The sequence below is a fragment of the Eleutherodactylus coqui genome, chromosome 8 (assembly GCF_035609145.1).
Source record: "Eleutherodactylus coqui strain aEleCoq1 chromosome 8, aEleCoq1.hap1, whole genome shotgun sequence".
NCBI lineage: Eukaryota > Metazoa > Chordata > Amphibia > Anura > Eleutherodactylidae > Eleutherodactylus > Eleutherodactylus coqui.
This window is the reverse complement of record NC_089844.1, coordinates 76,032,215-76,059,782: the sequence shown is the minus strand read 5'-3', so window position 1 is coordinate 76,059,782 and position 27,568 is coordinate 76,032,215. Positions and strand designations below refer to the sequence as shown.

General features: G+C 45.8%; 1 protein-coding gene across 3 annotated transcripts in view; it reads right to left on the bottom strand.

The window, feature by feature from the left end:
* The window catches only part of LOC136576528 (DDB1- and CUL4-associated factor 17-like), a 55,810-nt gene extending 29,999 nt beyond the window's left edge, over positions 1 to 25,811 (bottom strand). For 2 of the 3 annotated variants that reach the window (XM_066575869.1, XM_066575870.1), the window contains exons 1-8: positions 25,771 to 25,811; positions 22,870 to 23,135; positions 21,900 to 22,003; positions 15,482 to 15,572; positions 14,952 to 15,088; positions 14,019 to 14,094; positions 5,733 to 5,810; positions 778 to 885 (exon numbers count right to left, since the gene is read on the bottom strand). In XM_066575869.1, coding sequence (XP_066431966.1) covers positions 778 to 885; positions 5,733 to 5,810; positions 14,019 to 14,094; positions 14,952 to 15,088; positions 15,482 to 15,572; positions 21,900 to 22,003; positions 22,870 to 23,049 — 774 coding nt within the window. In that variant the 5' untranslated portion in view covers positions 23,050 to 23,135; positions 25,771 to 25,811. Of the gene's footprint in view, positions 1 to 777; positions 886 to 5,732; positions 5,811 to 14,018; positions 14,095 to 14,951; positions 15,089 to 15,481; positions 15,573 to 21,899; positions 22,004 to 22,869; positions 23,136 to 25,770 lie in introns of those variants that run through there. The other variant, XM_066575871.1, reaches the window with a different exon arrangement.
* Between the last annotated feature and the right edge of the window lie 1,757 nt (positions 25,812 to 27,568).

The following is a 27,568-nucleotide window of genomic DNA, read 5'->3' as shown; positions in this document are numbered from 1 at the left end:
ACGCTGAGCACATACAGAGAAGCAGGGCAGGGGAGAATTTAAAAATGTCACCTTTTGGCACATTTTGATTTTTGCACTTTGATTTTTTCGGTCGTTCTGCACAATATTTGAAGAAATGGTTGCATTTTAACCTGATGGATACTGAATGAACATTTGCGCTAAAGTTTTAGCTTTGATAGTAAATCCAAAAATGGTATTTCTAATAGTAATGTATCTTTTCAACTGCAACCAGTTTCAGGTGGCTGTGATACAGCCGCAAGATGCAGCTCAAATTAGCTAAACCTAAACTACACCAGTGTTTTAGGGCTATTTCAGACGACTGTATATCGGCTCGGTCTTCACACCGAGGCGATATACGGTGTCCTCATCTGCAGGGAGGGAGGGGGGAGGATGGAAGAGCCAGGAGCAGGAACAGAGCTCCCACCCCCTCTCCACTATTTGCAATAGGAGGGGGAGAGACAGGGGCGGAGCTAAGTAACGGCACTTAGCTCCGCCCCGTCCCTTCCATTGCAAATAGTGGCAAGGGGCAGGGAAGGAGCGGGAGCTCAGTTCCTGTTCTTGGCTCTTCCCCCCCCCTCCCCCCCCCCGCAGACAAGGACACCGTATATCGGCTCAACGCGAAAACCGAGCCGATATACGGTCATCTAAATAAGCCCTTAGGATGATGTAAGTTTGGCTCAGCAGAGGGGGTTCAAATATTGCCGCTGTAATACGGAGGCCACAGTACGGTCATATAATACCTCATAGGTGATAATTAAGCATTTATTGTACACCTACCTCCTTGGCAATTTTCTCAAAACTGAAGAGACGAACTAAACCAGAACTGTACATTACAATCAACAGGTCTTCCCATATCATGGCATCAGTCACATTAGATCCAAAAACCTGTTTAAGACCAGATAAAATAATAAGAATATAAAAGTTACTAAATTGACTTAAAATGGGTTTTCTGAGACTTTATCACTGATTACTTAACCTAGGGCTAAGTTATTAATAGTTTATTGGTGGTTCCGACTTCCCATAGGGATCAGAACAGCCGATATCAGTAGGGATCCTGCAAGGGGGGCCCTCGCTGATCAACTATTGATGAACCAGCCTGGGGTTTACTCATCAATAATAAAGTGTGTTCTCTCACAATTGTTCTAGATTTAAAGGAAGTCTGTCAGGACAATGATACCTACAAAAAGCTTTGCAACGCTTGGTAAGGCATTGGCAGATATGGGACACACAGTACCTTTCTTTCCATTCATAGTGGCATCAGTGCATAGAAAAACAGTAGCTAATTGCAATATGCAAATCACTTTGATAGTGCTCCAAGGACTTCCCTAGGCTCGGCAAGTGTTCCAGGTCTCGCTGGTAAATGCTGTCCAGAACCTGATGGTGCAGCCTTGGGCAAGGTCACTTTAAGTCCCCCTGAGCTCTACAGCAGACCGAGTGATGCACATGCACTGCGCCACGGTCACAAAAGGCACATGAGCTTATACCATTGTCACCTAAAGGTCCATTTACACAGGATGAATGTCAGGCAAACGATGCCTGACACTCGTCCCTGTGTTTCCTCGCTCCCCTGTTCCTGCACGGGAGCTAGCAGAGCAGGCTGGGTTACGGAGCGGCCAGCAGGGGGGCCGGGCAGTGCAAGAGATTTCCCTCCTCTCGCTCCCCACCCCTCTCCGTTGAGATAACACAGTGGCCGTTCACTACTGAACGGCCGCTGTTTAAACTGAACGATGAGCTCATCGCAGATCTTTTTTGCTGCATAAACGATGGACGATGAGCTCATCATTCAGCTTAAACAGCGGCTGTTCAGTAGTGAATGGCCACTGTGTTATCTCAATGGAGAGGGGCGGGGGAGCGAGATGAGAAATCTCCTGCACTGCCCGCCCCCCCTACTATCCGCTCTGTGTACCAACCAACTCTTCTAGCTCCCGTGCAGGAGCACGGGAGCGAGGAAACACAGGGACGAGTGTTGGGCATCGTTTGCCTGATATTCGTCCCATGTAAATGGACCTTTAGACTGACTTGTCAATCAAGGCCAAGGGGGAGGCGCTGGGTGGCATTTATCGGCAAGAACTTGGAGCACTTGCCAAACCTAGGATGAGCCTCGGGGGAATATAAGGAATTTGCACATCTTCATAAACTATGAAGAAATCAAAACACTACGAAAGAAAACAATGTGGTCAAAGGCAGGAAGCGTACAATGTACAGATATGCCCCTTGTAGTCATCTACAGGTTCAACATAGCACTACTACCATACAAGTACATCTATATAGCCATCTAATTAAGAGACAGTTAATTTTCTACTAAAGAAGAGTTTAGTCGAGCTCCAAGACAGGTTGATTACTGAGCATATGGGTCTATTATTGGTCATTTTTTCTAATATCTTGTTTTGAGGGTCTACTATCTCATACAATTTCAGGGTAGGGCATTCTAAGTGGAGGATTATCTAAGGCCATTAAATCCTCCATGAGCATTGATACGTATGACTATTCTATGTGTGTACTCGTCTTTTTAGCTTTGCTATTTTAAAATAGTTTAACAATAAATGCTAAGTTTTATAGGAATTTGCAGTGAAATTTATGTGTGAAACTTGGGCTCACTGGAGTGAGTCAATAATACTACTTTGGACCCCTCTGCATCACTCAGATAAAGCCTGATGTAACACTCCTCACCAAACACAATTGTGTGATGTAATATTGTATGATAGTGGAGCAAACTGAAGAAAATCCTATTGCAAACACATTACTTAGCCAGTGGTGCAATAGAAACTGGGCTTACAATGTGCAAGGACATAGCCTATAGAAAAGTGAACAAAAAGCAATATCTGCCATTGTCATTAGATTGCTATATCTGATGGATTAGTTTCCCTGGACAGAAGTGGTACCAAAGGGTGTAAGGCGGCTAGTTAGAGGGGGTGTACCAGAATTACAGGAGAGGGGATAACTTGCTGATCAGTGGGAGTCTCACCACTTGGACCCCCACGAATTCTAAGAACAAGGATCACATGTCCCTCGTCCTCCTCACTGTCGGCTTACTTCACCGACTGAGGAGGAGATTGAATGGAGGGATGGTCGCACAAGCGGACTGCCATTAATTTTCAATGGGACTGACGGAAGTTGAATTTAGTGCTGACACTGCATGCTCGGCCAGCGCTCTATTCAATGTGACGTCACTGCAGGTTGGAGAAGCATCCTTACAGTGATGAGAAGAGGGGTGCATGGGACCCTGTTCTTAGGATTGGTGGGGACCTCAGTGGCGGGACCATCATAGATCAGGAAGCTATTCCTTATTCTCCTTTAAAGGGATTCTGCCACCAGGTTTGGTCACTACATGCTGCAGGTAGGAAGAGCCCGGCGTAGCTCAGCTCCGAGTCATATTTCACGAACCTCACAGAGGTAGATGCTTAGGGACATGCTTCAGGTAGATGGTCCTGCTAGTGTCCCGAGGCTGTATGCAGACTATACATATGTCTGTCAATCTGAATTATAAATGACTAGTACAACTAAGGATGCTTCAGGCAGATGCTCAGGATACCATCACTAAGCTTTATGAAGTACATAAAGTATGCCAATGATACACTACTCTAGAAGTCTAGTATTCAATCATCCCAGAACCAACCCATTGGCAAAGAGCCCAATCCCCCCACCCATGGAAAAATAATAGATATAGAGCAGAGAGGTCATAGCAGCGTCAGCCCTAGTGGTGGACTGAGGGCTTGAACTTTGATGGTTGCCTGGCATGAAACGGTTACCTACTCTGATTAGGAAGGCAATAGAGATGAGCGAGCACCAAAATGCTCGGGTGCTCGTTACTCGAGTCGAACTTTCAGTGATGCTCGAGAGTTCGTTTCGAGTAACGAACCCCATTGAAGTCAATGGGCGACTCGAGCATTTTTGTATATAGCTGATGCTTGCTAAGGTTTTCATTTGTGAAAACCTGGGAAATTCAAGAAAGTGATGGGAACAACACAGAAACGGATAGGGCAGGTAAGGGGCTACATGTTGGGCTGCGTCTCAAGTTCCCAGGTCCCACTATTAAGCCACAATACTGGCAAGAGTGAGACCCCCCCCCCCCCCCCCCCCCGCACTGTCAGCATAAAGATCGTTCTCCTCTGCCACAGCTGTAACAGCTGTGGCAGAGAAGAACGATGTTAGCCCATTGAATTCAATGGAGCCGGCAATACAGCCGGCTCCATTGAGAGCAATGGGCTGCTGGCGATCGCGGGATGAATTGTCGGGAAGGGCTTAAATATATACGCCCTTCCCTGCAATTCATCCAGAAATGTGTAAAAATAAAAAAAATATACTCACCTGGTCCCGGCAGACGGAGTTCAGCGCGGCCAGCGGCAGTCCTCCTGAACTGCTCTGAACAGCTGTGAGTAGTATTCAGCAGCCGGGGATTTAAAATCCCCGCCTGCTGAATGAGCTGCCTCTAATTGGTCACAGCCTGACCAATCAGAGGCAGATCTCACTCACACACCCATTCATGAATTTATGAATGGGTGAGTGACTGCTGCCTCTCATTGGCTCAGCGGGACCAATCAGATGAGAGGCAGCAGTCACTCACCCATTCATGAATTCATGAATGGGTGTGTGAGTGAGATCTGCCTCTGATTGGTCAGGCTGTGACCAATTCGAGGCAGCTCATTCAGCAGGCGGGGATTTTAAATCCCCGGCTGCTGAATACTACTCACAGCTGTTCAGAGCAGTTCAGGAGGACTGCCGCTGGCCGCGCTGAACTCCGTCTGCCGGGACCAGGTGAGTATATTTTTTTTATTTTTACACATTTCTGGATGAATTGCAGGGAAGGGCTTATATATTTAAGCCCTTCCCGACAATTCATCCCACGATCGCCAGCAGCCCATTGCTTTCAATGGAGCCGGCTGTATTGCCGGCTCCATTGAATTCAATGGGCTAACATCGTTCTGCCGGGACAAAGTGAGTATATATATATATATGTATTATTTTTTTTTTACACATTTCTGGATGAATTGCAGGGAAGGGCTTATATATTTAAGCCCTTCCCAACAATTCATCCCGCGCTCGCCGGCAGCCCATTGCTTTCAATGGTCAGTGCTCGTTTAATCGAGACGAGTACCGCGTGGTGCTCGTCTCGAGTAACGAGCATCTCGAGCACCCTAATACTCGAACGAGCATCAAGCTCGGACGAGTATGCTCGCTCATCTCTAGAAGGCAACCTTTAGATTAGTTTTCCTTTTTCTCTGGGTTTTCAGTGTGTCTGTCTTTATCCCAGTTTTTAATTTTACACTAATTTATAATAAAAGTTACGTTTTAGGGTTCTCCCTCTGTGAGACTCATATTAATCCTTTCCAATCCACTGTCTGACGCCTAAAGACATTCTGATTGAAGGCTGTACAGCTCAGATGTCGGAAGACGTCCGGCAGGGTATTTTTACTGTATATTACTGGCCGCCCTGTTGTCGGGGGCCTCTCCATCATGTCCCATACAGCAGTACTGGCTCTAGCCAGCAGATGGCACCATTGTATAATGGCAGAAATAGAAAGCCCCTTAGGAAACTTTGAATCCAAAATTGGATTGCAAAGGATTAAGTTTAGAACCCTTTGCCTTGTTTAAAAATATTTCATGAAGCTGGTGACAGAATCCCTTTAATTCCTGCAGTCTAATGAAATAGCATGCAGGTTTGGCTCAGCTGTTGAGGAGTTAGTTCAGTCAAACAAAACTGGCAAAATATTGTTCTGCAGATCGATTCTTACTTTTTTATCAATTTCCAATACCCCAACAAGTGAAAGCGGGAACACGTTGAATACTGCAAAGTAAAAAATCACAGTCGGCTGAAAGAAAAGTAAAAACAGAAACAGTGACTTCAAAACATATCATCTGCAGGTTTCCTATTGTTTCGTGTCTACAGCTCCTTTACGGGCCTATGTGTGTCCATGGTAACAGTATAAACTGTGTGTGTAATCTGCCCCCTACTCCTTACCAGCTTATAGTTTAGCAAGAAATAAGGAGAGTATAGACTGCATAGGGGTTTGCTTGAGATATCTCTTACCATAGAGACTAACTCTACAAAGAAACTGTAGACACAAACTAAGATATTTTTAACCCTTTAAGGATGTGGCCTAGCTTGGTATTTAAAGGGGCTTTCCCATTATCACAATTGCTTCACAAGCACTCTGCCCTTCCTTGTTGCTGCTGACCAGAACATGTGACCGCTGCAGCCAATCACTGGCTATAGAAGGTAACTGCTGTAGGCAGTGATTGGCTACAGCATTAACAGGTTCTGGTCAGCAGCAACCAGGAAGGACAGAGCCATTGGGAAGCAATTTTAAAATTGTGAGAAAACCCCTTTAAGGATGCAATAAGGTTTTTAATTTACATCTTCACTTTTCAAAAGCCATCCACACACCAGTACAAGTGCTTGTTCATTGCATAGTGAGCAGTGTTTTTTTTTTTTTTAACTTTTTGGGCCACATATAAATGTGTTGTATAACTTTTATTGATTTTTGTGAGGGGACAGGGTGAAAGAACAAATTACGTCAACTACTATTGTTTTTTTGGTTGGTTGTTTTTTAATGGCCTTCCCTTTGCAGTATAAATGACTGATAACTTTTTTTCGATCAGCCGGTAGGTTTCTACACTTTTGGAATATTATGAATTTTTGAACACCTCTGCATTTGAACACTCATCACTGTTTTATATTTTCAATGGAAGGAGCTCTGTGAAAGCATGTGTCTTGCATGACGAGCTGTAGTTTCTATTGGGACCATTTTGAGTTAAATTAGTTTTTTTTTTTAAATCACTTTTATTGTTTTTGAGAGACTAGCAAAAAAAATGGAGCCAAAATGTTTTTGTCTTCCTTTTTTTGTGGATATATTCTTTTTAGAGCTTTTGCCATGTGGGATAAAAATTGTGTTCAATTTATTGTACAGGGTTGTTATGGATGTGACAATACCAAATATTTTTTTAAATAATTTTTTTAAAATAGAATTTTGGACAGATTTGGACTATTTGTTATTTTTTTCCCCATTTCCTAGGAGGGGGATTTGTACTTGCAATCCTATGATTTCTCATCTAACACAGTATATTATATGTTTTCTTGCCTATGACAAGCCATGACAAACCCAAAGGCCATTGTCTGGCATTCAGTTGCCATAGAAACCCATCAGCCCTCCGCCATCCATCTAATTATGTCATGGAGGGAGCACCCTCCCTTTCTGTTAACTCTGTACATGCCGCGATCAACATTAATGAAGGCTTGTAAGGGGTTAACAAAGGGAGTTCTCTGTGATCCCTGCCATTGTACTAAAACCCCGCCTGTCAGTTACAGCTTACCCCCCTCTTTGGACGGCGCGGACTCGGCTCCTGAACCCACGTCTTCTACATGCCGTGCATGTATAGCATTTCACAAGAACTTCTTCCCACCCATAACAAACACGTACATCATAGGTTGGGAAGTGGTTAAATAAGACTATTTGAAAAGCCACTTCTCATTCATTTTTGATGCTTGGGAACAATTAAAAAACTGGCTATGTAGATGGACCTTCCCCTCAAATAGTATAGCACGTATTTATGGTGCCTAGAAAGATACGGATTACTTACCGGTAGTCCCATTTCCAGGAGTCATCACGACGGCCCCATTACATATGGAGGTTGCCCTCTGACCCAGGTAGGGACAGGAAGAGTTTAAAAGCACCTCCCTTTCCACCCGTGCTTCAGTGACTTACAAATTATTACGGTGGACAATGTTTACTAAACCAAATTTTACCTTTATTCGGTCATATTTACATTTGAAGAACATAAATTAAACTAGAGGGAGGGAACTATGGGCCGTCGTGATGACTCCTGGAAATGGGACTACCGGTAAGTAATCCGTATCTTTCCAGAGCGTCATCCCGACGGCCCCATTACATATGGAGTATACCAAATTATACGTGGCTCTAGGGTGGGACCACTGCCTGAAGGACTTTCCGTCCGTAGCTCAGGTCTTTGTCCGACTGGACGTTAACCCTGTAATGTCGGGTAAATGTATGTATACTAGACCAGGTCGCCGCTTTGCAAATCTGCTCGGCAGACGCCTGGCCTTTTTCTGCCCAAGAGGAGGAGAGAGAGCGAGTGGAGTGGGCTCTAATTTTCCCCGGAGGATCGAGACCCCTGGCTTTATATGCCTCTTGGATGGCGGTCTTGATCCACCTCGCGATGGTGCTCTTAGATGCCGTCTTTCCTTTTGCCGGCCCCTGAAATTGGATAAAGAGGTGGTTATTTTTACGGAAAGAACGGGTGACCTCTAGGTACGCTAGAACAGCTCTCCTAACGTCTAGGCTATGAAATTCTCTCTCTTTCTCGTTGCGGGGATTTTGACAGAAGGAGGGCAGAGTGATCGTCTGCTCCCTATGAAATTTTGACACTACCTTCGGAAGGAAGGCTGGGTCTAGTTTGAAGGTAATCCTGTCGTCTTGTATTACCATGTATGGTTCAATACAATATAATGCTTGCAATTCCCCTATTCTCCGAGCCGAAGTTATAGCAACTAAAAGAGTAACTTTTAGCGTGAGTAGTCTCAAGGAGAGTTGTGAGAGGGGTTCGAAGGGGGGTTGGCAAAAGCTAGTTAAGACTATATTTAGGTCCCAGGTAGGAAAAGTTTCTCTAACAAAGGGTCGAAGCCGTTCTGCCCCTTTGAGAAACCTACGCACCCAGCGGTGTTCTGCCAAGGGGAAATCTAGGTAGGACCCTAGTGCTGCTGTATGAACTTTAAGGGTTCTAGGACTAAGGCCTTTTTCTAGGCCTGCCTGCAAAAATTCCAGGATTACTGGAATGTCAATCCCTGGGATTTTCCCTGGCTCTATTTTACAGAACTCTGTGAATTTCTTCCATATCCTATCGTAGATAGCTGTCGTGATAGGTTTACGGCTTTTTGTCAGGGTAGTAATTACATTATGGGAGAGTCCCTTCCCACGCAGTATCATGCTTTCAGCATCCATGCTGCTAGCTTCAATTTCTCGACCCCCGGGTATGTTAGCGGGCCCTGGAGGAGGAGATCTTCCATGGAAGGTAGTAGGAGTGGACCCTGGATCGTCAAGGCTTTTAGCAGGGGATACCAGGGCCTTTTGTCCCACATAGGGGCGACTAGTATAACTAACGCCCGGCTGGTTTGGATTTTTCTGAGGGTGCGGGGGATCAGTGGGAAGGGGGGGAAGGCGTAGGCTAGGTCCATGTCCCAGCTTTGGGACAGGGCATCTACCCCGCATGGATTGTCTCTGGGGTTCAGCGAGTAAAAGTCCCGGCACTTTGAATTTTTCTTCGTGGCGAACAGGTCTATCTGCGGCTCTCCCCACTGGCAGATTAGTTGGTCGAAGACTCGCTGGTTCAGTCCCCATTCACCTGGATGAATGCTCTGTCTGCTCAGGAAGTCGGCAGCGACGTTTGTGGACCCTTTTAAGTGGATCGCTGAGAGGGACAGCACGTTGGATTCCGCCCAGCGGAGTATCTTTGTTGCCAGTTGTTGCAGGTGTGGGTGTCGCGTTCCCCCCTGGTGACGAACAAATGACAGAGCTGTCATATTATCGGTTAGAATTTTGACATGCCTTCCTTTTATAAGGGGTTCTGCTGCCTGAAGGGCCTCCCAGATTGCCCTTAGTTCTCTGAAATTGGATGAGCGTTTAGCTACTTGGGGGTCCCAGATTCCCTGTAGATTTACGTCGGCTACTTGGGCTCCCCATCCCGTTTTGCTGGCATCTGTTGTGATGGGTACAGTAGATTCTTGTGACCAAGAGGTACCTTTGCTTAGGTTCCTCTGTGAGGTCCACCAGTGTAGGGACTCTTTGACTCGGACGGACAGGCTCACCTTCTTATCCAGGGATGTCTGCCGTTTGTCCCAGTTGGCAAGGATAAATCCTTGTAGTTGCCGGGTATGGGCTTGTGCAAGCTGTCAGAATGCCCAGCACCTTCATTGTTTCTCTAATGGAAACCGTCGTAGCCTGACAGAGGGAGTTTACTCTTTGGGTGAGGTCTTCCTTCCTAGATGATGGAAGCCGGGATTCCTGGATGTGGGAGTCTAGTAATACACCCAGGTACACCTTCTGTGTACCAGGGTTCAAGTCGGACTTCTGTTTGTTAACTATCCACCCTAAACTGTTTAGGGTGGACAAGACCATGGATAGGTCTATACGCATGGTCTTCTCCGTCCTTGACACCAACAAAAAGTCGTCCAGATACGGAAATATGCGGATCTGGTTCCGCCTGAAATAGGCTACCATCTCTATTACGATTTTCGTGAACACCCGAGGGGCGGTGGAGATTCCGAATTGGAAGGGCCGTGAATTGGTAATGTTGGATCTTGTCTCCCTCCCGCAGAGCAAATCTCAGGTACTTGTGATGGGCTGCAGTTATTGGGACATGGTAATATGCATCTTTGAGATCTATGGTGCACATTACACTATCTCGGTCTATTAGTGAGACAATGGATCTTACTGTTTCCATCTTGAATTTTTTGTACGAGATAAATTTATTTAGGGCTTTAAGATTACATATAGTCCTAATGGAACCGTTTGGTTTTTTTTATTAGAAATAGGGGGGAATAGAATCCCTCACCCCTTTCGTAATCAGGGACTTGTGTAATGACCCCTAGGTCCTTGAGTTCCTGTACACCTTTTATGAGGTTCCCTTGTTCCTGTAGGGACCCAGGGGAGGTTATGAGGAATGTCCTAGGGGGTAGCGAGTGGAACTCAATTTGGTACCCTGCTTCAATTATTCGGAGTACCCAGGGGTTAGAAGTTATCCCCTGCCACTGGCTTAGATAGCCCGCTAATCTACCCCCTGTTTGTTCAGGGGAGGGTTGGACTTCCTTACCCCGACCTCCCTTGGGGTACGACCATCTTCCAGTCTTCCCTTTCCCTTTAACTTCGGGAGGTGGCTGGCGTGTCCTCTTCGGGAAGGATGGTTTCCTGAAAGGTTGTCTGTCGGGCAGGGTTTTACTCGTCGCCGACTTTTTCCAGGATTTTGTCCAGGACGGGCCCAAACATATATTCCCCTTGGAAGGGGATGGCGCAGAGCTTGTTTTTTGATGTAATGTCTGCGGCCCAAGTCTTCAGCCATAATGCCCTTCTCGCTGAGTTGCTGAGGACTCCGGTTTTTGCCCCGTATCTCACCGTCTCCGCTGATGCGTCAGCCAGGAAGGCGGTAGCCATTTTTAGGAGGGGGAGACAGCTGGCCAACTCCTCTCTGGGGGCCCGATCCTTTATGGAGGCTTCTAGCCTGTTTAGCCAGAGCACCATGGATCTAGCCACTGAGGTTGAGGCTATGTTAGCCTCGATGGTGAGGGATGTTGCCTCCCAGGCTTTCTTCATTAATCCGTCGATTTTTTTATCCATCGGATCGGATAGCTGGGAGGTGTCCTCGAAGGGCAAGAGTGTCCTCTTGGCCACTTTTGCAATTTGGATGTCCACCTTAGGGGTTTCCCTGTACAGGCGGACGTCCTCGGTAGCGAATGCGAGCCGGTTTCGGATTTCTCTTGGAACCGTTATCCTTTTTTCCGGTTCCTGCCATTCGTCTGTAATCACTTGCTGCAGGGTCTGGTTGACCGGGAACATGATCTTTCTCCTGGATCGGAGGCCGCCAAACATCTCATCCTGGATTGTCCTTGGCGGGTTATCTTCCTCAATTTGCATTGTTTCCCTCACCGCCTTGATGAGGTGCGCAATGTCGCTTGATGAGAAGTAATATTTCCTCTCGTCTTCTATGGGAACTGGTGGGTCCTATAATTCCCCTTCGGACAGGAGCTCCAGTCATTCACCGGAGATTGAACTCGCCGATTCGGTCTGTCTAGGTCTTTTAGGGACCCGTGACGGACCTGGCTGGGCCTGGGGAAGGGACGCCATGGAGGCCTGCAGTTCTTCCCTAATCATGCAGCGGATATCAGATTTGAATGCTGCTTTCTCTTCTGTAAGAATTTTCCCCGTGCATTCCTCGCATAGGGGTTTTTTATAGCTCTCCTCGAGCCTTTTGTTGCAGAGGACGCATTTTTTCGATTTTTTTCCTCTGGTCCGTTTTCTTTGGACCCTCCTTATCCATCTACCCATGAAAGTGGGGGAGAGGGGAGACAAGAAGGGGAACATATATGCATCCGCTGTACAAGTGATCATTTTGCGCATTCTTTTTTGGCGTATAGCCTACTTACAGTTGGTAGGGTGTCAATCTCTCCCTCACGTGCTGAGCTGTCGCGGGTAGACATAGTCACATACACTTGTCTGGCAGTCAGCAGGATCCTCCATGGAGTTTAGCCTGCTTTTATGGGGAGGATTTTCAAATTTGGCGCCATTTCCGGGTTCTCGCCGGTAGCCACGCCCATCTACGTTGTGCGCGTGACGTCACCGCGCCGGATGACGTCACCGCTATGCGCCCGAGGTCCAGGGAGGCCGCCGCTGCCGTTCCCCTGCCAGGAGGAACTATCCCATCGCCCGAACATGCGATCCGTGCGAGGGAGACCAGCGCTACTAAGGCGACTTACGGCTCCGTCGGCGGCGCAGGTCGGGGATGCAGGGACTCATGAATGTGCGGCCCCGACCTCTACCCCTCCAGGGGGACCGCACAGCGTGCGGTAAGTATTCCTTGCGGTAAGTACTCTTGCCTCCGCAGCTTTTTCTTCCTTCTCCTGCAGCTCTGGAGCTGCTCCTCTGTCCCACCGTAAAGACAGGAAGACACTGAAGCACGGGTGGAAAGGGAGGTGCTTTTAAACTCTTCCTGTCCCTACCTGGGTCAGAGGGCAACCTCCATATGTAATGGGGCCGTCGGGATGACGCTCTGGAAATACATCTTTGCTCTCAATCTAAACTAAGATTGCCAATTCTCACCACACCGCATACAAAAACACTTTAATCCATAACGGCTGTATTAGTATTTAACCAATAAAAAATACTTTATATTTTTACATATTTGCTCCAAGATTTGCTGTTGCTATAAAGAAAACTTGTCACCTTAAATATCTTAAACTTCACGTCACCTAAGCCATAAGCACTATAACTTAGCTTATGGTGCTTACAATTGGTGACAGGTTCCCTTTAAAATCCTTTTACAGAAAGCAATTCGCTCCGGTAGACAAGCTCCAATCAATGAGTCTGGCGCTTGACTACCAGGTCTTTACACAGATCAGTTCAGACCCTATTAGGGAAAGGATGATCAGCCGATAAAAGCGGCATTTGCATTTTTACATGGCCTGATGAAGGGGCAAAAGAGTTCAGGCGAAACATTCTTGCCCATATATCGGACACTGCAAAAGCCCCTTTATAAACCTCTTATGCCCTACCCTCACTAAAGGTGCAGGGTGTTTTTTAAGAGAAAAGATTGTTTTTATTACATAGATATTTTAACAACCTACAAAAATGTTCATGCGTAATAATGCATACGTCATTTATGTATCTCGTCCGATTTAGTATAGGTCAGCATGACCTGTAGCTTGGTGCTAGAATATTGTAATAATACAAGAAAAGAGAGAAAATACAACTCAGGCAGCTACATGACATACAGTGACAGTTTCCCCAAACTACCTTGCATTGCAAATTCCGGAGCGGGCATCTACCTCCGGATCCCACAGCAAATACTGCCCAAAGCATGCTATGGCCAAACGCGAATTCTTCTACACGAGCGGAAATAGATTGCGATTTTCCACTTATGGAGGCGAAGTCGCAGCATGCTGCGATTCTGTGCAGATTCCGCACAGTCCATTGAAGTCAATGGAAGCCATCCTACCAGCGGCCCTTCCGCAATCATTACTGCGGAAAGAACGCAGGATCTGTGTCATCGCCTAGCGATGGAGCGACATATCTGTCCTGCACATGTGCGCCAGCTGCACGTCTGGCACATCCGCAGCACAGATTAAAAGACTGTGGGCAGGTACGCAGGGGGTCGCTGGCCGAAGTACAGGGTCAGATTCTGCATGTGGAATCTGACCCGTCCATGTGCAGGCGGCCTTACCCACATGATAAAACTGTTCTTTTTTTAAAGATGTTGTTGTTACTTGTGTCCATGTACTTAGAAATATCACATACCCGATTTTCAGAAACAGTGCTCTTCTGGACAGTCTTTAACACCAATGTCTCTTTGGCAACATTCCATGAAATATACCTGTTAGAGAAAAAAAACAACGAAATACATGAATTCGTATTGCTTCCTGCAAACAAAGTCAAAGTTCTGCAGCAGAAGTCCTAAGCCCCACAGATGAGTAAAACCACAAACACTTACTGCAGCCAAGCACCCTTTCACACCCCCGTCTGGGCTCCAGTTTTGCTTTTTTTTTCTCGGCTCAGTTTTTTGAGCCAATACGAGGGAATTAAAGACTGAAATAAACTGGTCCATTTTAGACCGCAGACTGTGCTAGCTTGCCGTCCAAAAAACGGAAACCAAACAGAACGGAAGCTTCCCGCTTGCTGTTTTTTGAAACCTAGCTGAAATCAATTTTAACCCCGTTTTAATTCAGTTTCTCTGCTCCAAAAACACAGAACAGAGGCGGAAAGCCCAATTGGAGCCCAGATACAGGTGTGAAAGGGTTCTAACTGGGGGTCAAAATGCAACTTTTTATTTGTTAAAATGGGTTTTCTGGGACAAAAACAAAGTATATATATTTAAAAAAATGTTCTGACTATAATTAGATAGAAGAATAATGCATACTCGCCTCCCTAAATGGCCCTCCAGGTCCAGTACAGGAGTCCCGGTCTCTGCCACTCCAATCCTGGAAGAAGCTGCAGCAGCCACATGCCAGTCATTGTGGATGTGTCCGTTCAGCCAATCACAGGCTTCAGCGGTCACGTGACCATTCATGCCTGGTGCATTATATATTTATCTTAGTCCCAGAAAACCCCCTTCAATTATGTCACTGTGCTCTTTTTGCAGTCAAAAATACAGAAAAGCCAACAGAACCCGTCAACAGAGCCTCCGACAATTGAAGTAGTGTTTTTATTGTGCAGGAGGTATTTTGTTGCTACCTGTATTTTCTGTATGTTCCCAGGTAAACCTTCTGCAAAGTTCTCCCAGTATCAGCAGCAATACGAAGCAACCAGTTGTGGGCAGTTACAGCAATGAGTGAGGGGGTATAGTCTGAAGCCTGAGCAAGAGGTTTTTCCTGAAGAGGAAGATCAAATTATACATTACACCTACATAATGTGTGGAAATAAGCAACAGAATGGAAAGAAAACAAAAAATCATTTTTTATTGATAACCAATTTTAAAACCCCTGCCAATTAGCCAATTGTCAGAGCCGCTGTTCACAAGAACTAGTACAGCTCCGTAAAGTGTGCAGTGACCCATAATAGTACTGCAAGCCCGGTGCCAATCGTTGAATGGGGCTGAGCTTGTACCACCATTTCAGGCCACTGCACAATGTACGGAGCTCTGCTAATTCTTGTGAACAGCGGCTCTGGTAAACAGCTGATAAATGGAGGCAACTAAAGTAGCACTACCATCAGGCTGATAGAGAGGGACTAAAGTAAGGATACAGAAGTCCATCTGTACTCACCAATGGGCATTCACAACTCATTGCAGTTTCAATTTTCTCAGACGTTACACGTCGAGGCATTTCATATAGCAGCTGTGGTTTAGGCATAACGCTGTAATGAAAACAAGATGTCGATTAATTTTTTTTACATTTCACATGTAATAGATGTGAATCTCAACTTGTAACATTAAAAAAATATCTACTTTCTCGGTTAGCATTTTTTCCTCATATCTCTAGAAATACCAGAACATTAACTATACATTCGTATTAGCAAATGAAAAAAGTACTTTTATTTGTCCATACCTGGTATGTGCTGATTAGTCGTATTGTTCCTGTTAAAAGTGATCCTACAGTTTTGGAGCAAAATTCTGTCCCGGAACCGCATGTGGCGGAGAAGGAGGGTGGGGGTTTGATCTCCAGTTGTTCTTCTCTGCTCTCCCTCCAATCTGCTCATTCTCGGTCCTGTTGTTGGCTGTTCAAAATGGCCGACTCAAATTCCTGGACTACCTAATCCCCACACAGTGCATTGGTAGTATTAGGCTACTAATGCACTACACCTGCCGCTCTCGGATTTCCCAGAGCTGCTCATGTGATCAGCATTGACCAATTAGAAAGCAGTGTGCATTAGGTAGTTAGAAAATTGCTGCAGACATCTTGGATAGCCAAAAATAGGACCGAAAACCGGTGGATCAGACAGAGTTAGGGGGCAAAGAAGAAGAACAATAGCATGTAATATTTCCCCTTCCCATCCTGTCCCATGACAGAATTTTGTTCCTGCACACAAGGAGACATTTTTATAAATTATCTTTTTTTTATCCCTGATGACATAATAGTTCAAGGGATCATCCAGGACTTTTATATTGATGAGGAATACTTACGATAAGCCATCAATATCAGATCAGCTGTTTGAAGAGGCCACAGAGCTCGAATGAGTGATGCGGCCTCTTCGCTGGAATGCAGGGCACAGTGCTGTACATCATGTAGCAACAGTGCCCGGTATTGCAACTCAATCCCATTCACTTAAATGGGACCAAGCTGCTTTAAGCCATGTGACCAACGAACGTAACGTCACAGGCAAGAAACAGACCAAGGCGGTCACCGCTGCACCACGAATGATTCAAACGTCTGATCGGTTGGGGTGCAGGAAATTGACCCTCTAACAATGTGATACGGATAGCCTCTAAGGAGAGGTCATTAAAGGGGTTGTCCCGCGAAAGCAAGTGGGGTTCAGCACTTCTGTATGGCCATATTAATGCACTTTGTAATATACATCGTGCGGCAATATAAGACCTGTGCGGCGCGAGCACGCCGGAGCGGCCCCATTCAGCAGAACAGAAGAGCAGACTGCGCAAGCGCGGCTAATCGAGGGAAAAGAAGGCTTCGGTCGGCGCCATGGAGACGGGGACACCAACACCGGAGGGGGTAAGTGTATAACTTCTGTATGGCCAATATTTAATGCACGATGTATATTACTAAGTGCATTAATATGGCCATACAGAAGTGCTTTACCCCACTTGCTTTTGCGGGACAACCCCTTTAAGGTTTATGCCCCAGAAACCCATTTCAACATTTGACTAATTTAAAAAGAGAAAATACAATTAAGAGCACTTGTATTTGTTTGGACCTGAATAATAACTATTTTTATGTAAATGAGATGCAAATGGTTGTTACATTTCCTGTCCATGTGCGCCATCAGGCATGCAGCAGGCGAATAGGGTTGTCACAGATGAGGCCTCTACTGTACCTATGAATGCTTCTGAACTGATATGGAGGCAGATAAGGTTGTTTTCTGTCATTATGCACTGAAAAACTGTGAAAATCGTCATGCGATCCTTAAGGTAGGAAAGCATTCTCCCCTAGAAGCAATGGTCTCCATCTCTCTGCACTCGCAGAGTCCGACGGAGTCATACCGGCTCAGTGTCAGCGAGTGTGCCAATAACTGGGAACAATAGTTTGTTGCTGCATGTGAGGATGAGAGAGATAGATAGATAGCTGTGTAGTACTGAGTGGGCCTGGTTATGCTACACAGCCTCTGAAGGGGGGGGGTGGACTAAGGTTGTTCATGTTCATGAGAGAAACCAGCTGATCAGTGCTGGGAATACTCCCAGTCACAAACTTGACTATAGGATAGGAGAGCCTACAAACCAAGTATGGTGCCTTCTAAATGTGCAAGAAGAAAAACTCAATGCAAAAATGCTTTTTTCATACACAAAAGGTTTCTATAGCCCTTAAACTGAATATCAAAAATAAGAAACAGTCATGCCATCCTTGAATTTTGAATAACAAAAGGACGAAGACCTGAAAAGGCTCAGACCTTAAGATTGGATTTCAGAAAGGCAGATTTTAATGGACTTCGCAAGAGATAAGTAAGGATACTATGCTTGAATGTTCTTAAGAATAGAAACGTCCTAAAAAGGTTGGAAAATATTGAGAAATGAGATTCTTAAAGCACAAACCCTAAAAGAAGGAAGAATGGGAAGCATTTAAAGAGACCAGGATGGATGAACACAGAACTTACACACGTTAAAAGGGAACAAAGATATGTTTAACAAAAAGGAAATGTGGAGGGCGGGAGGATATACACTTAGGGCAAGTATCAGAAAAGCTAAATGCTAATAGTGCAACAGAGGCTAAAAGCAATAAAAATAATTTTGAGGGCATGTTGAAAGCAAAAGAAAAGTCAAAGATGCTATCGGATGTTTACAAGATGAAAATGATGAATTGGTTAAGAATGATGTTGAGAAGACCGAACTTTTAAATTCCTATTTTGTATCGGTTTTATTTTAGAAAGTAGATGAAACATCAACTGATGATATTGGGAGAGTAAAATAATGTGGGCTATCTATAAATAGAGAGATGAACAGTTATCTAACCTAAAAGGAATTCAAGTCTCCAGGTCCAGATGAATTACATCTTAGGAAGCTAAAGGAAGCAGACGTAACTGCTGAACCACTCGCCGTAATCTTTGAAAATTCCTGGAAAAGCGGAAAAGTCCCAGAAGATTGGAAAAAGGCAAATGTTGTCACCATCTTCAAAAATAAGAAGGCGGTGGACTCGGGAAACTACAGGCCTGTGAGCCTGACTTCTATACCAGGAAAGATCTTTGAACAAATTATTAAACAGCATGTATGCAAGTACTTGGATAAGAATGCAGTAATTAACCAGAGCCAGCATGGGCTTGTAACAAACAAGTTATGCTAGATGAATCTAATTTCCTTTATGACACAATCACGGACTGGGTTGATCAGGAAAATGCAATAGATATAGTATGTCTTGACTTTAGTAAAGCATTTGACAAAGTATCTCATACCTGTTGCGGGGGTTCTGGGATTGCTGCCTTGCTGATAGTCTGGTGCTGGTTTTGGAGAGGTTTCTATATATCCTTGCTCAGTGGGTGTGGTATTAGGTGTGACATGCTTAGTCACAGCTGTGGGTAAATTATCAGGGCTATTTAGCTTGGCCTGATACCGAGTTGAATTGCTGTTGATTTTCAGTCTCTCTCTGGCTGCTCTAGCATTCAGAGCTTGGTCCTGGATCACTCAGTTATCTTCTGCATCTCAAGCTAAGTACTTTGCTTGTTTGCATTTCTAGTTTTGGTTTTCTTGTGTTATTTTCCCTTCCCCGTGTGGGGTCAACTAGAGGCCGAGGCACGCAGTCAGGGTCGTCCTTATTGGGACGATTGCCCTGCTTTCAAGCAGGTACCCTCACTGTGTTTGGTTATATAGGGATAGTGTTTCCCCTATTTTGATTCTGTTTTTGTTTTTTTATGTTCGTTTGCATTTGTGGGAGAGCTGCAGGTGACAGATGCAGCCGTTCTGGTTGGACGCGACAATACCAAACTTACTGAAAAAATTACCAAATATGGGATTGTCAAGGCAACTGTTAGGCGGATTCACAACTGGCTGAGTGATCATACTCAAAGCATGGTCATGAATGGCTGCACATATAAGTGGAAGAATGTGGCAAGTCGGGTACCACAAGGCTCTGTTCTAGAGCTCAGTGTTGTTCTACATTTTTACAAATGATGTAGAGGGGAAAATTGAGGCAAAACTGATCAAATTTGCCGACGACACAAAGCTAGGAGGGTAGCTAACATTAGGTGGGGGGGGGGAGAGGGAGAGAGAGTTCAAAAAAATATAGAAAAGCTTTAACCCCTTCCCGCTGCAGGGCGTAAGTTTACGTCCTGGGAGCGGGGTACTTCCCGCAACAGGGCGTAAACTTACGTCCTGGAGATAGCGCGGGATCACATATGATCCCGCGCTATCCCGCAGCGGGAGCCGGCTGTCAGTCACAGCCGGCGTCTCGCTGCAGCAGCGGGGGGACATCGGAGATGCGCCCGCCACTTTTAACCCCTTCCCTGCCGCGATCTAAGTAGATCGCGGCAGGGGAAGAGTTCACAGCGGGAGCGCGGCTCCCTCTGTGTCTCCGGCCGGAACTCGCGATGTCATCGCGAGAGCCCGGCCTGTCACCATGGCAACAGGACGCCAGACACTGGCGTCCTGTATTGCCTATGCCTGAGATCGCTGTATGAGCGATAAGGCATGGGAGAGCAGTAGCTCTGCCATGCCTTATACCAGCGATCATCAGGGCAGTGGTTAAAGTCCCTCAGAGGGACACAAACAGTGTGAAAAAAAGAAAGATTTAAAAAATGAATTAAAAAAATGTAAAAAAAAAAGAGTAAAAAAACCATTTTTTATGCTTTTTCTCAGATTAGCATAAAAAAAGGTAAAAAAAAAATAAAACCCCACATATTTGGTATTGTCGCGTCCGTAACGATGCGTACAATAAGTTGCACATGCTTTTGATTGTGCACCGAAAAAAACGCTAAAAAAAAAGCTAAAAAACTGAGGCAAAATGCTCATTTTTAGCATTTTGCCTCACTAAAAACGCAATAAAAGTGATCAAAAAAGTCGTATGTACGCTAAAATGGTACCGATAAAATCTACAGCTCGTCTCGCAAAAAATAAGCCCTCATAGAGCTCTGTACATCAAAAAATAAAAAAGTTACGTGACTTTGAATGCAGCAATTTAGAATAGAAAAAAGATTTCCAAAAAAAAGGGTTTTTATTGCAGAAAAGTGGGAAAACCTTAAAAAAATGTTAGAATTTTGGTATCGTTGTAACCGTACCGGTCTGCAGAAAAAATGGAAAGTCTCATTTATGCTGCATGATTAACGGTGTAAAAAAAAAATAAAAAAATCTATGGCAGAATTGATGCGTTTTCTCTCTCTGCTATCATTAAAAAAAAAAAAAAAAATTTACAATATAGTCTATGTACCCAAAATTGGCATCGATAAAAACTACAGTTCGCCACGCAAAAAACAAGCCCTCATACGGCCGCGTCCACGGAAAAATAAAAAAGTTATGGCTTTTGAAAAATGGAGATGGAAAAATACCAAAAAATCGCTTGGTCCTCAACGCCAAAATAGGCCATGTCATGAAGGGGTTAACAGTGGGCAGCGACCAACAGAATTGTATTTAAAAAGCAGAAATGCAAAGTACATCTGGGCAAGAAAAATGAAAAAAGCACAGAATGAAAAGGATTGGACTAAGCAACAACACATGTGAAAGACTTTGGTATACTAATAGATCGCTGACTCAACACTAGTCAACAATGTGATGCAGCAGCCAAAAAGGCAAACGCAATTCTGGGATGTATCAAGAGAAGCATAGAGTCTAGATCACATGAGGTAATTATACCCCTCTACTCTCTTAGTCAGACCTCATCTGAAATCCTGTGTCCAGTTCTGATCACCACAACTTAAAAAAGACATGGACAAACTGGAGAAAGTTCAAAGAAGAGTTACCAGGATGGTGAAGGGTCTGCAAATCATGTTCTATGAGGAACGGTTAAAGGATCTAGGAATGTCTAGCTTGCAAAAAAGAGAGCTGAGAGGAGACTTAATAGCGGTCTACAAATATCTGAAGGGCTATCACAGTGCAGAGGGATCAGCCCTATTCTCATTTGTACAAGGAAAGACTAGAAGCAATGGGATGGAACTGAAATGGAGGAGACACAGATTAGATATTAGACAGTGAGGGTGATCAATGAGTAGAACAGGTTACCATGGGAGGTGGTGAGTTCTTCTTCAATGGAAATGTTCAAACAAAGGCTGGACAAATATCTGTCTGGGATGCTTTAGTGCATTGAGCAGGGGGTTGGACCAGATGACCCTGGAGGTCCCTTCCAACTCTACCATTCTATGTACTAATCGTTCACACATTATGCCTGCAGAATTGTTGGTAGATGGAGGTCATGGCAGCCATGTCAGATTGGTTCTGTAATGAATACCACTGAACTGTATTGGTATTTTTCACTGCAAGAATTACTGCATATTACTTTATTCTTCCCATACGGAAAATGCCAGAAAGCCAGACAAACCCAATTAGCCCACGTGTAAATAGAGGCCAAGCTATATACTTCTAATTATATTCATTACCTGCTGTAACAGCAGCCATAATTATCAAAATAAATTCTTCCATTTGTATAGCCGATGAAAGACTTTGAACGCCGAGTCCAGACTTTCTTAAATTTAGTAGATTTCTGAAAAACAAGAATTAAGATTTTTTTTTTGTCACTGCACAACATTTTATTAGTTGCAGCTATCATCACTTTTTTTTCTGGTCTCTTTCATTAATATTTTCTTTTGCCTATTAACAAATATCCTTTACTACTGCCAGTTGTTTCCATAAAAGACAAATACCAGTCTTAATAAACCTCCCTCCCTCCCAAATTTTGGTGCAGAATTACTTTGTGATGTGCGCTCATACCCTAATGACCGGTCTGTACAAAAACACGTGCAGACAAAGAGTTGTGCAACTGCTCCTAATAACCAGATGGCATCCCTGTTTGCAATGGGTTTCGGGTATAAGGAAACTGCACTGGATTTTTTTTTACCCATGGCAATAAGGTGCCATTACTTGCTACTCCTCGCTTTTTCTAACAGCAAGGCAACATGCACACCCGCGCAAAAAAACCCACAAAAAATGTAGGAGTTTTGTGTGTTGCGAGACATACACATCTCGCTTGAATATGCGCTATTTCTCCCTGCGTGAGGTAAAAAAAAAAAATACCGCTGCATGTGCTAATTTTTGCGTTCTTGGAACACATCGCCTATTGTCTTCAACGGGACAGCCAAACACCTTGCATGCCGTGTGGCTCTAGTGTGATGTGATGTTTCCCATTGAAAACAATGGGAAATACTTGCCGTGCATGAACCAAGTGCTGGAAGATCGCAATTTCCTAGAAGTGATGCGAGCTGTTTTTACATGAAAAACGCCTTGCATCGATGTGAAAACGCACGTTTACAAGCGCGATATAGGGCAGCGCACATGTGTACTATATAATACATTCCACTACAGAGAAAGATTCTATGAACACAAACGATATCTATCTAGCGGTCGCATCACCTGGCACAGAATCTTCCGTAAAATATCCAAGTTGATCCTGTAATTACTGTAGGAGGCTCTTGGGAAGGATCCCAGGGACCGCCTGCTGGAGAGGACACAGATGTTTTTCACAGTCCCTGCCCTTGAATAGGATGTTCTGCGCGGCACTCTGCAGAGGTGTAGGCTTGACCCGGTGCTCATCGCTGCTCAAGGAGTGCTGATAATGTCATTTAGGTTGGCAATGTGACTCCGCAGCTCTTCTGCACATCACAAGGGTCTCAGGATGCCTTTAAAGACAAAATGTCAGGTTATCAAAAAGTGATTATATGAAATGATAAATCGGCTGTGTGCGATCATACGTTCGGGTAACAGAGCGAGGGGGTGAGGGGTGCATCACTATATAACCAGACCACTCTACCACCCACACACAAGACTATATAAAGTTCTGAGATGTATTATGCCACCCATGAAACCAATCAATGGCGTCCAACTGTAAGGCTGAATGCATATAGCCGGATCCCACAGCAGAATCCGACCCTGTGCCCAACCGGTGACCCCTGCGTACCTGTCCGGATTCTTCAAAATCTGTATTGCAGATGTGTCGGTCGGCATAAATGCCCAGTACAGTTATGCCGCTCCGTCGCTAGGCGATGACACTGACTCCATGACCTTTTCGCAATGATGATTGCGGAAGGGCCGCGGATCGGACTGCTTCCACTGCCTTCAATGGAAGCCATCTGCGTGGAATCCGTGCTGAAATACGCGACGCGTGTGCAACCATCCTCACGTGGTGGTTTGTGCCAAAACGCTATGTTTTTACGGGCATTTTCTCCTGTCTCCTCTAAGGTCTGCAAATTGTCAGATGTGATATGGAATTGACCGTTTAACCTGCGGCAGAATTACGACCTTCGTATGAAGGAGCCCTACGGCCGTGGATTTCACACTCTTTCCCCCCCCCCCCCCCCAATTTCTGCCAATACTGTAAAAGCTGCAGCAAAAAAACGCAGCATTTCCACCGTATGGAGTAAGGCTGCCTTCACACGGGCGAGAAAATCACAAGATTTGTGCATTGAGAGGCGCACAAATACGAACCCCATTCTTTTGAATGGGGTCATACACGAGTGATACGATGCAGGAAATGCAGCGCCCATTGCATTCAACGGCGCCGGCATCTTGCCACGTGTTAGGTGCACACAATGCGATGTCTCCCATTGAAAACAATGGGAGAAACTCCCAAAGTGATGCAAGGCGGTTGTGATATAAAAACGCCTCGCATCAGTGGAAAATTCACATGATGGTGAGCACGATATGGGGGCCGGATTCATGGCCCCAAATCACGCTTGAGCGTTTGTAGTTAAGGTGCTCCATGGAAAGTAATCGCAGTAAAAGTCTTCTGTGTGAGGGAGGCCTCAGCTGTAGCCTTGGCTGCTGCGGATTTGATGTTTATTTGCTACATATTTTCTGCCCGCAGTGGATACGCTTTGTAAAGACGCCATTAGGCCGACCGCGCACAGCCGAGTCGGATACCACATTCGCGCAAAATCCAACCCTGCGCCCGACCAGTGACCCTGCTTGCAATTGTCTCTTCTGTACTGTGGATGTGCTGGCCAGCGCACATGCACAGCACAGAAAACGCAGCACTGTCGCTAGGCGAGGACGCAGAATCTGTGACCCTTCCACAATGTTATTGCGGAAGGGCCGCGAATCGGACGGCTTTCACTGACTTCAATAAAGGCAGTCCGCGCTGGAATAGTACAAGTTGCGATATATATTTTTTTTTCTTTCCCCCTTCGGGAGCGGAAAATCGCAACCGATTTCCGCTCGTGGACAGGGAAAAGCTTTTTCTTTTTTCTTCTTCCATAGCATGTCTATGGGCCAGCTGCGGATTCCGCAATGCAAATACGACCGTGTGCAGGCAGCCTAAGGGATCTTTTGACAAGAGCCGATTTGTTGCGCACAGACATTTCTGCGTCACCATGTTGTCCCTACAGGGCTTGAATTCCGCACAATCTTTGCGTCTTTACTTCAAAACCGCAACATTCTATTCCGCAGCGGAAAAGCTTTAATTAACTGAGGGCGTCTTAAGGAATAATTGTTGCAGATTTCTAATATTCAGGAGATTTAATTCCGGGAGGAAAAAAAGGAAAAAAACTTCGCAGGACGTTCCGTAGAAAGCATTCTGCAATAGAAAAAAATGCAACTAAACACGCACCAAGGGCGGCTATAGATAACCGTATGTGCAAATATCCTCGCCTTGGCGCAACGTATCTGCGCAGTATACGAGGCTGATCTGCATGCATTTTGGCACACAGTACTGTAGTTTTTGCGCACGCATGGCCTACTTATATACGACGCCCTCCCACCAGGATTTAAAAGGCTATTTAGCCTAATTGGGTCCAGATGTCTTATTCTTCACAGAATTGCGCAGCGCACTGCGCACTTCCCATAGATTTCTGCGGGTCCCTTGGTACACAAATGTGCAGAAAGGTAGAGCAGTTCCTATTATTCTTTCTTTGCGTGCGACCAAAATGCGTGAATGAGAACGAACCCATTGCCACCAACGGGTTCTATCCTCTGCGTATTGCGGACGCTAATTCCAAGGACGCAATACGTGGCGCACTTATGTCCGTGAGAAGCCGCTCTAACTGACAAAGTCTGCTGCCGTGCTGCGGACAATTTCATCCTGCGTGAAAGGTCCCTCGGCAATCCGCGTGCCAACGCAGAGATACCGCGGTGTAGCAAGACCCTATTAAAGCAACCATGCTTGCTGCCCTGCTCGCCCTGAAAGCCATCATACAAGTTACTGATTATTACTGTGTGGGTACTGCCCTTCAGAAGCAGAGCATGCAGACGCTATATAATGCTAGCACTATGCAGCCGGACGCCATAGTAACAGCACGGTGCAGCAGCAGCGCTACTCACTTCACCCGCTCGCATATTTCCCTTTCAGCCGCAGTTCTCCGGCGCGGCGCATTCAGCCAATCAGCTGGCTGGAATCGGCACCACGTGACTACACAGCGTGCACGCGGATTGCCTTCTGCAGCCGTACACTACACTATTTCCCTTTTCAGCCGCAGTTCTCACACTACAGGAGCATGGCCAGGACCTCTGACGTCAGCGGGTCAGCTGACATGCCCCAGTCACATGACTCTAGTAAAGGCGGGCTCTGAAGACACGAGGGCTTCCTGTGTGGAGTTGCAGGTGCCGCCCGCAGATAGTCGGGCGGGGCCGCAGAGGATGGGGGGGGATATTGGTTGTAGCGGAAGAATATCCTGTGTGAGAGTAATGTAAAAAAAAAGCATGTGGGGGGCTTCGGGATGCTTGTGGGGGCCACAGGGTGAGATTCAAGGGGTGAAATGAGAAGTACATTGGGGCTGAGTGAAGTTTGTGAGGTGTATGGGGATCTGGTGGGTGAATGAAATGCACATGTGAGAGGTTTATGCTGAGGTGCACCTGAATGGTGGGATGCAGGTGAGCCGTGTGGGGGGCACTGGAGGCACATAGGGATCGATGGGATGTTGGGTAGCAGTGTGGGGGTACTGGAGGCACATAGGGATCAGTGGGATGTTGGGTAGCAGTGTGGGGGCACTGGAGGCACATAGGGATCAGTGGGATGCTGATGAGGAAAGTGGGTACTGGATGCACATGAAGAATGGTGGGATGCAGGGTAGCAGTGTGGGGGTGCACTGGAGACACACGGGGACCGGGGGGATGTTAGGTAGCAGTGCTAGGAGGCACATGAGAAATGGTGAGATGCTGAATAGCAGTGTGTGGGTGCACTTTAGGCACACAGAAAACTGGGATGCTGGGTAGCAATGTGCGGGGCACTAGAAGCACATGGGGAATGGAGGGATGCTGGGTATCAGTTTGGGGGTGCACTGGAGGCACACAGAAAATGATGGGATGTTGGGTAGCAGTGTGAGGAGGCACTGGAGGGATACAGGGAATGGTGGGATGCTAGTTAGCAGTGCGAGGAGGCACAAGGGTAATGGTGAAATGCTGGTGAGCAGAGTTGGGTACTAGAAGGAAATGGGGAACTGTGGGATGCTATGTAGCAGTGTGAAGACGCACATGGGGAACGGCATTCTATGTAGCAGTGTGGGGGTGCCTTGTAGGTACATGTTCCTCCCTCCGAATGGGTCCTCTTCCTGTCTCACTTGGTTAAAATGCTCACCAAGATGTGTCAGTCCATGGTAATAGCCTAGAAATGTCTTGCACCTGGCCTCTCTTGGTCCTCATCCACCTCCCAGGGTGATTCAAAGGTACGAAGAGAGAAATTGCAGCGTGGCAGAGCCTGGAAGAATCCCGTTCCCCCACCCAGGATCCTGCCTCGGATTGCTCTTTGTTCCCAGATGACCATACTTTCTCAAGGAAACTGTCGCACCCGGAATCTCACTCTGAGTTAGACCCAGACTGCAGGCTGAACAGGGATATGATGGATAGCCTACTTACGGCCATCCAGGACACTTTACAGATCAAGGACTCAAGCGTGGTTTTGGCACAGGAGGAGGTTTCATTTCATCAGGTCAGACGCTCCAAGACTTTCAACAACCATCCTGAGTTTGATAACCTCTTGTTCATGGAGGGGAAACATCCAGATAAGCGTTTTCCAAGGCCAAAATGTTTTGAGGTCTCCTATCTGTTCCCTCCTGAACTTGTCTCAAAGTGGGCTTTCCCCGCCACCCCCCATGAAGGATTTTCCCCTGTTATGTCCTACCTT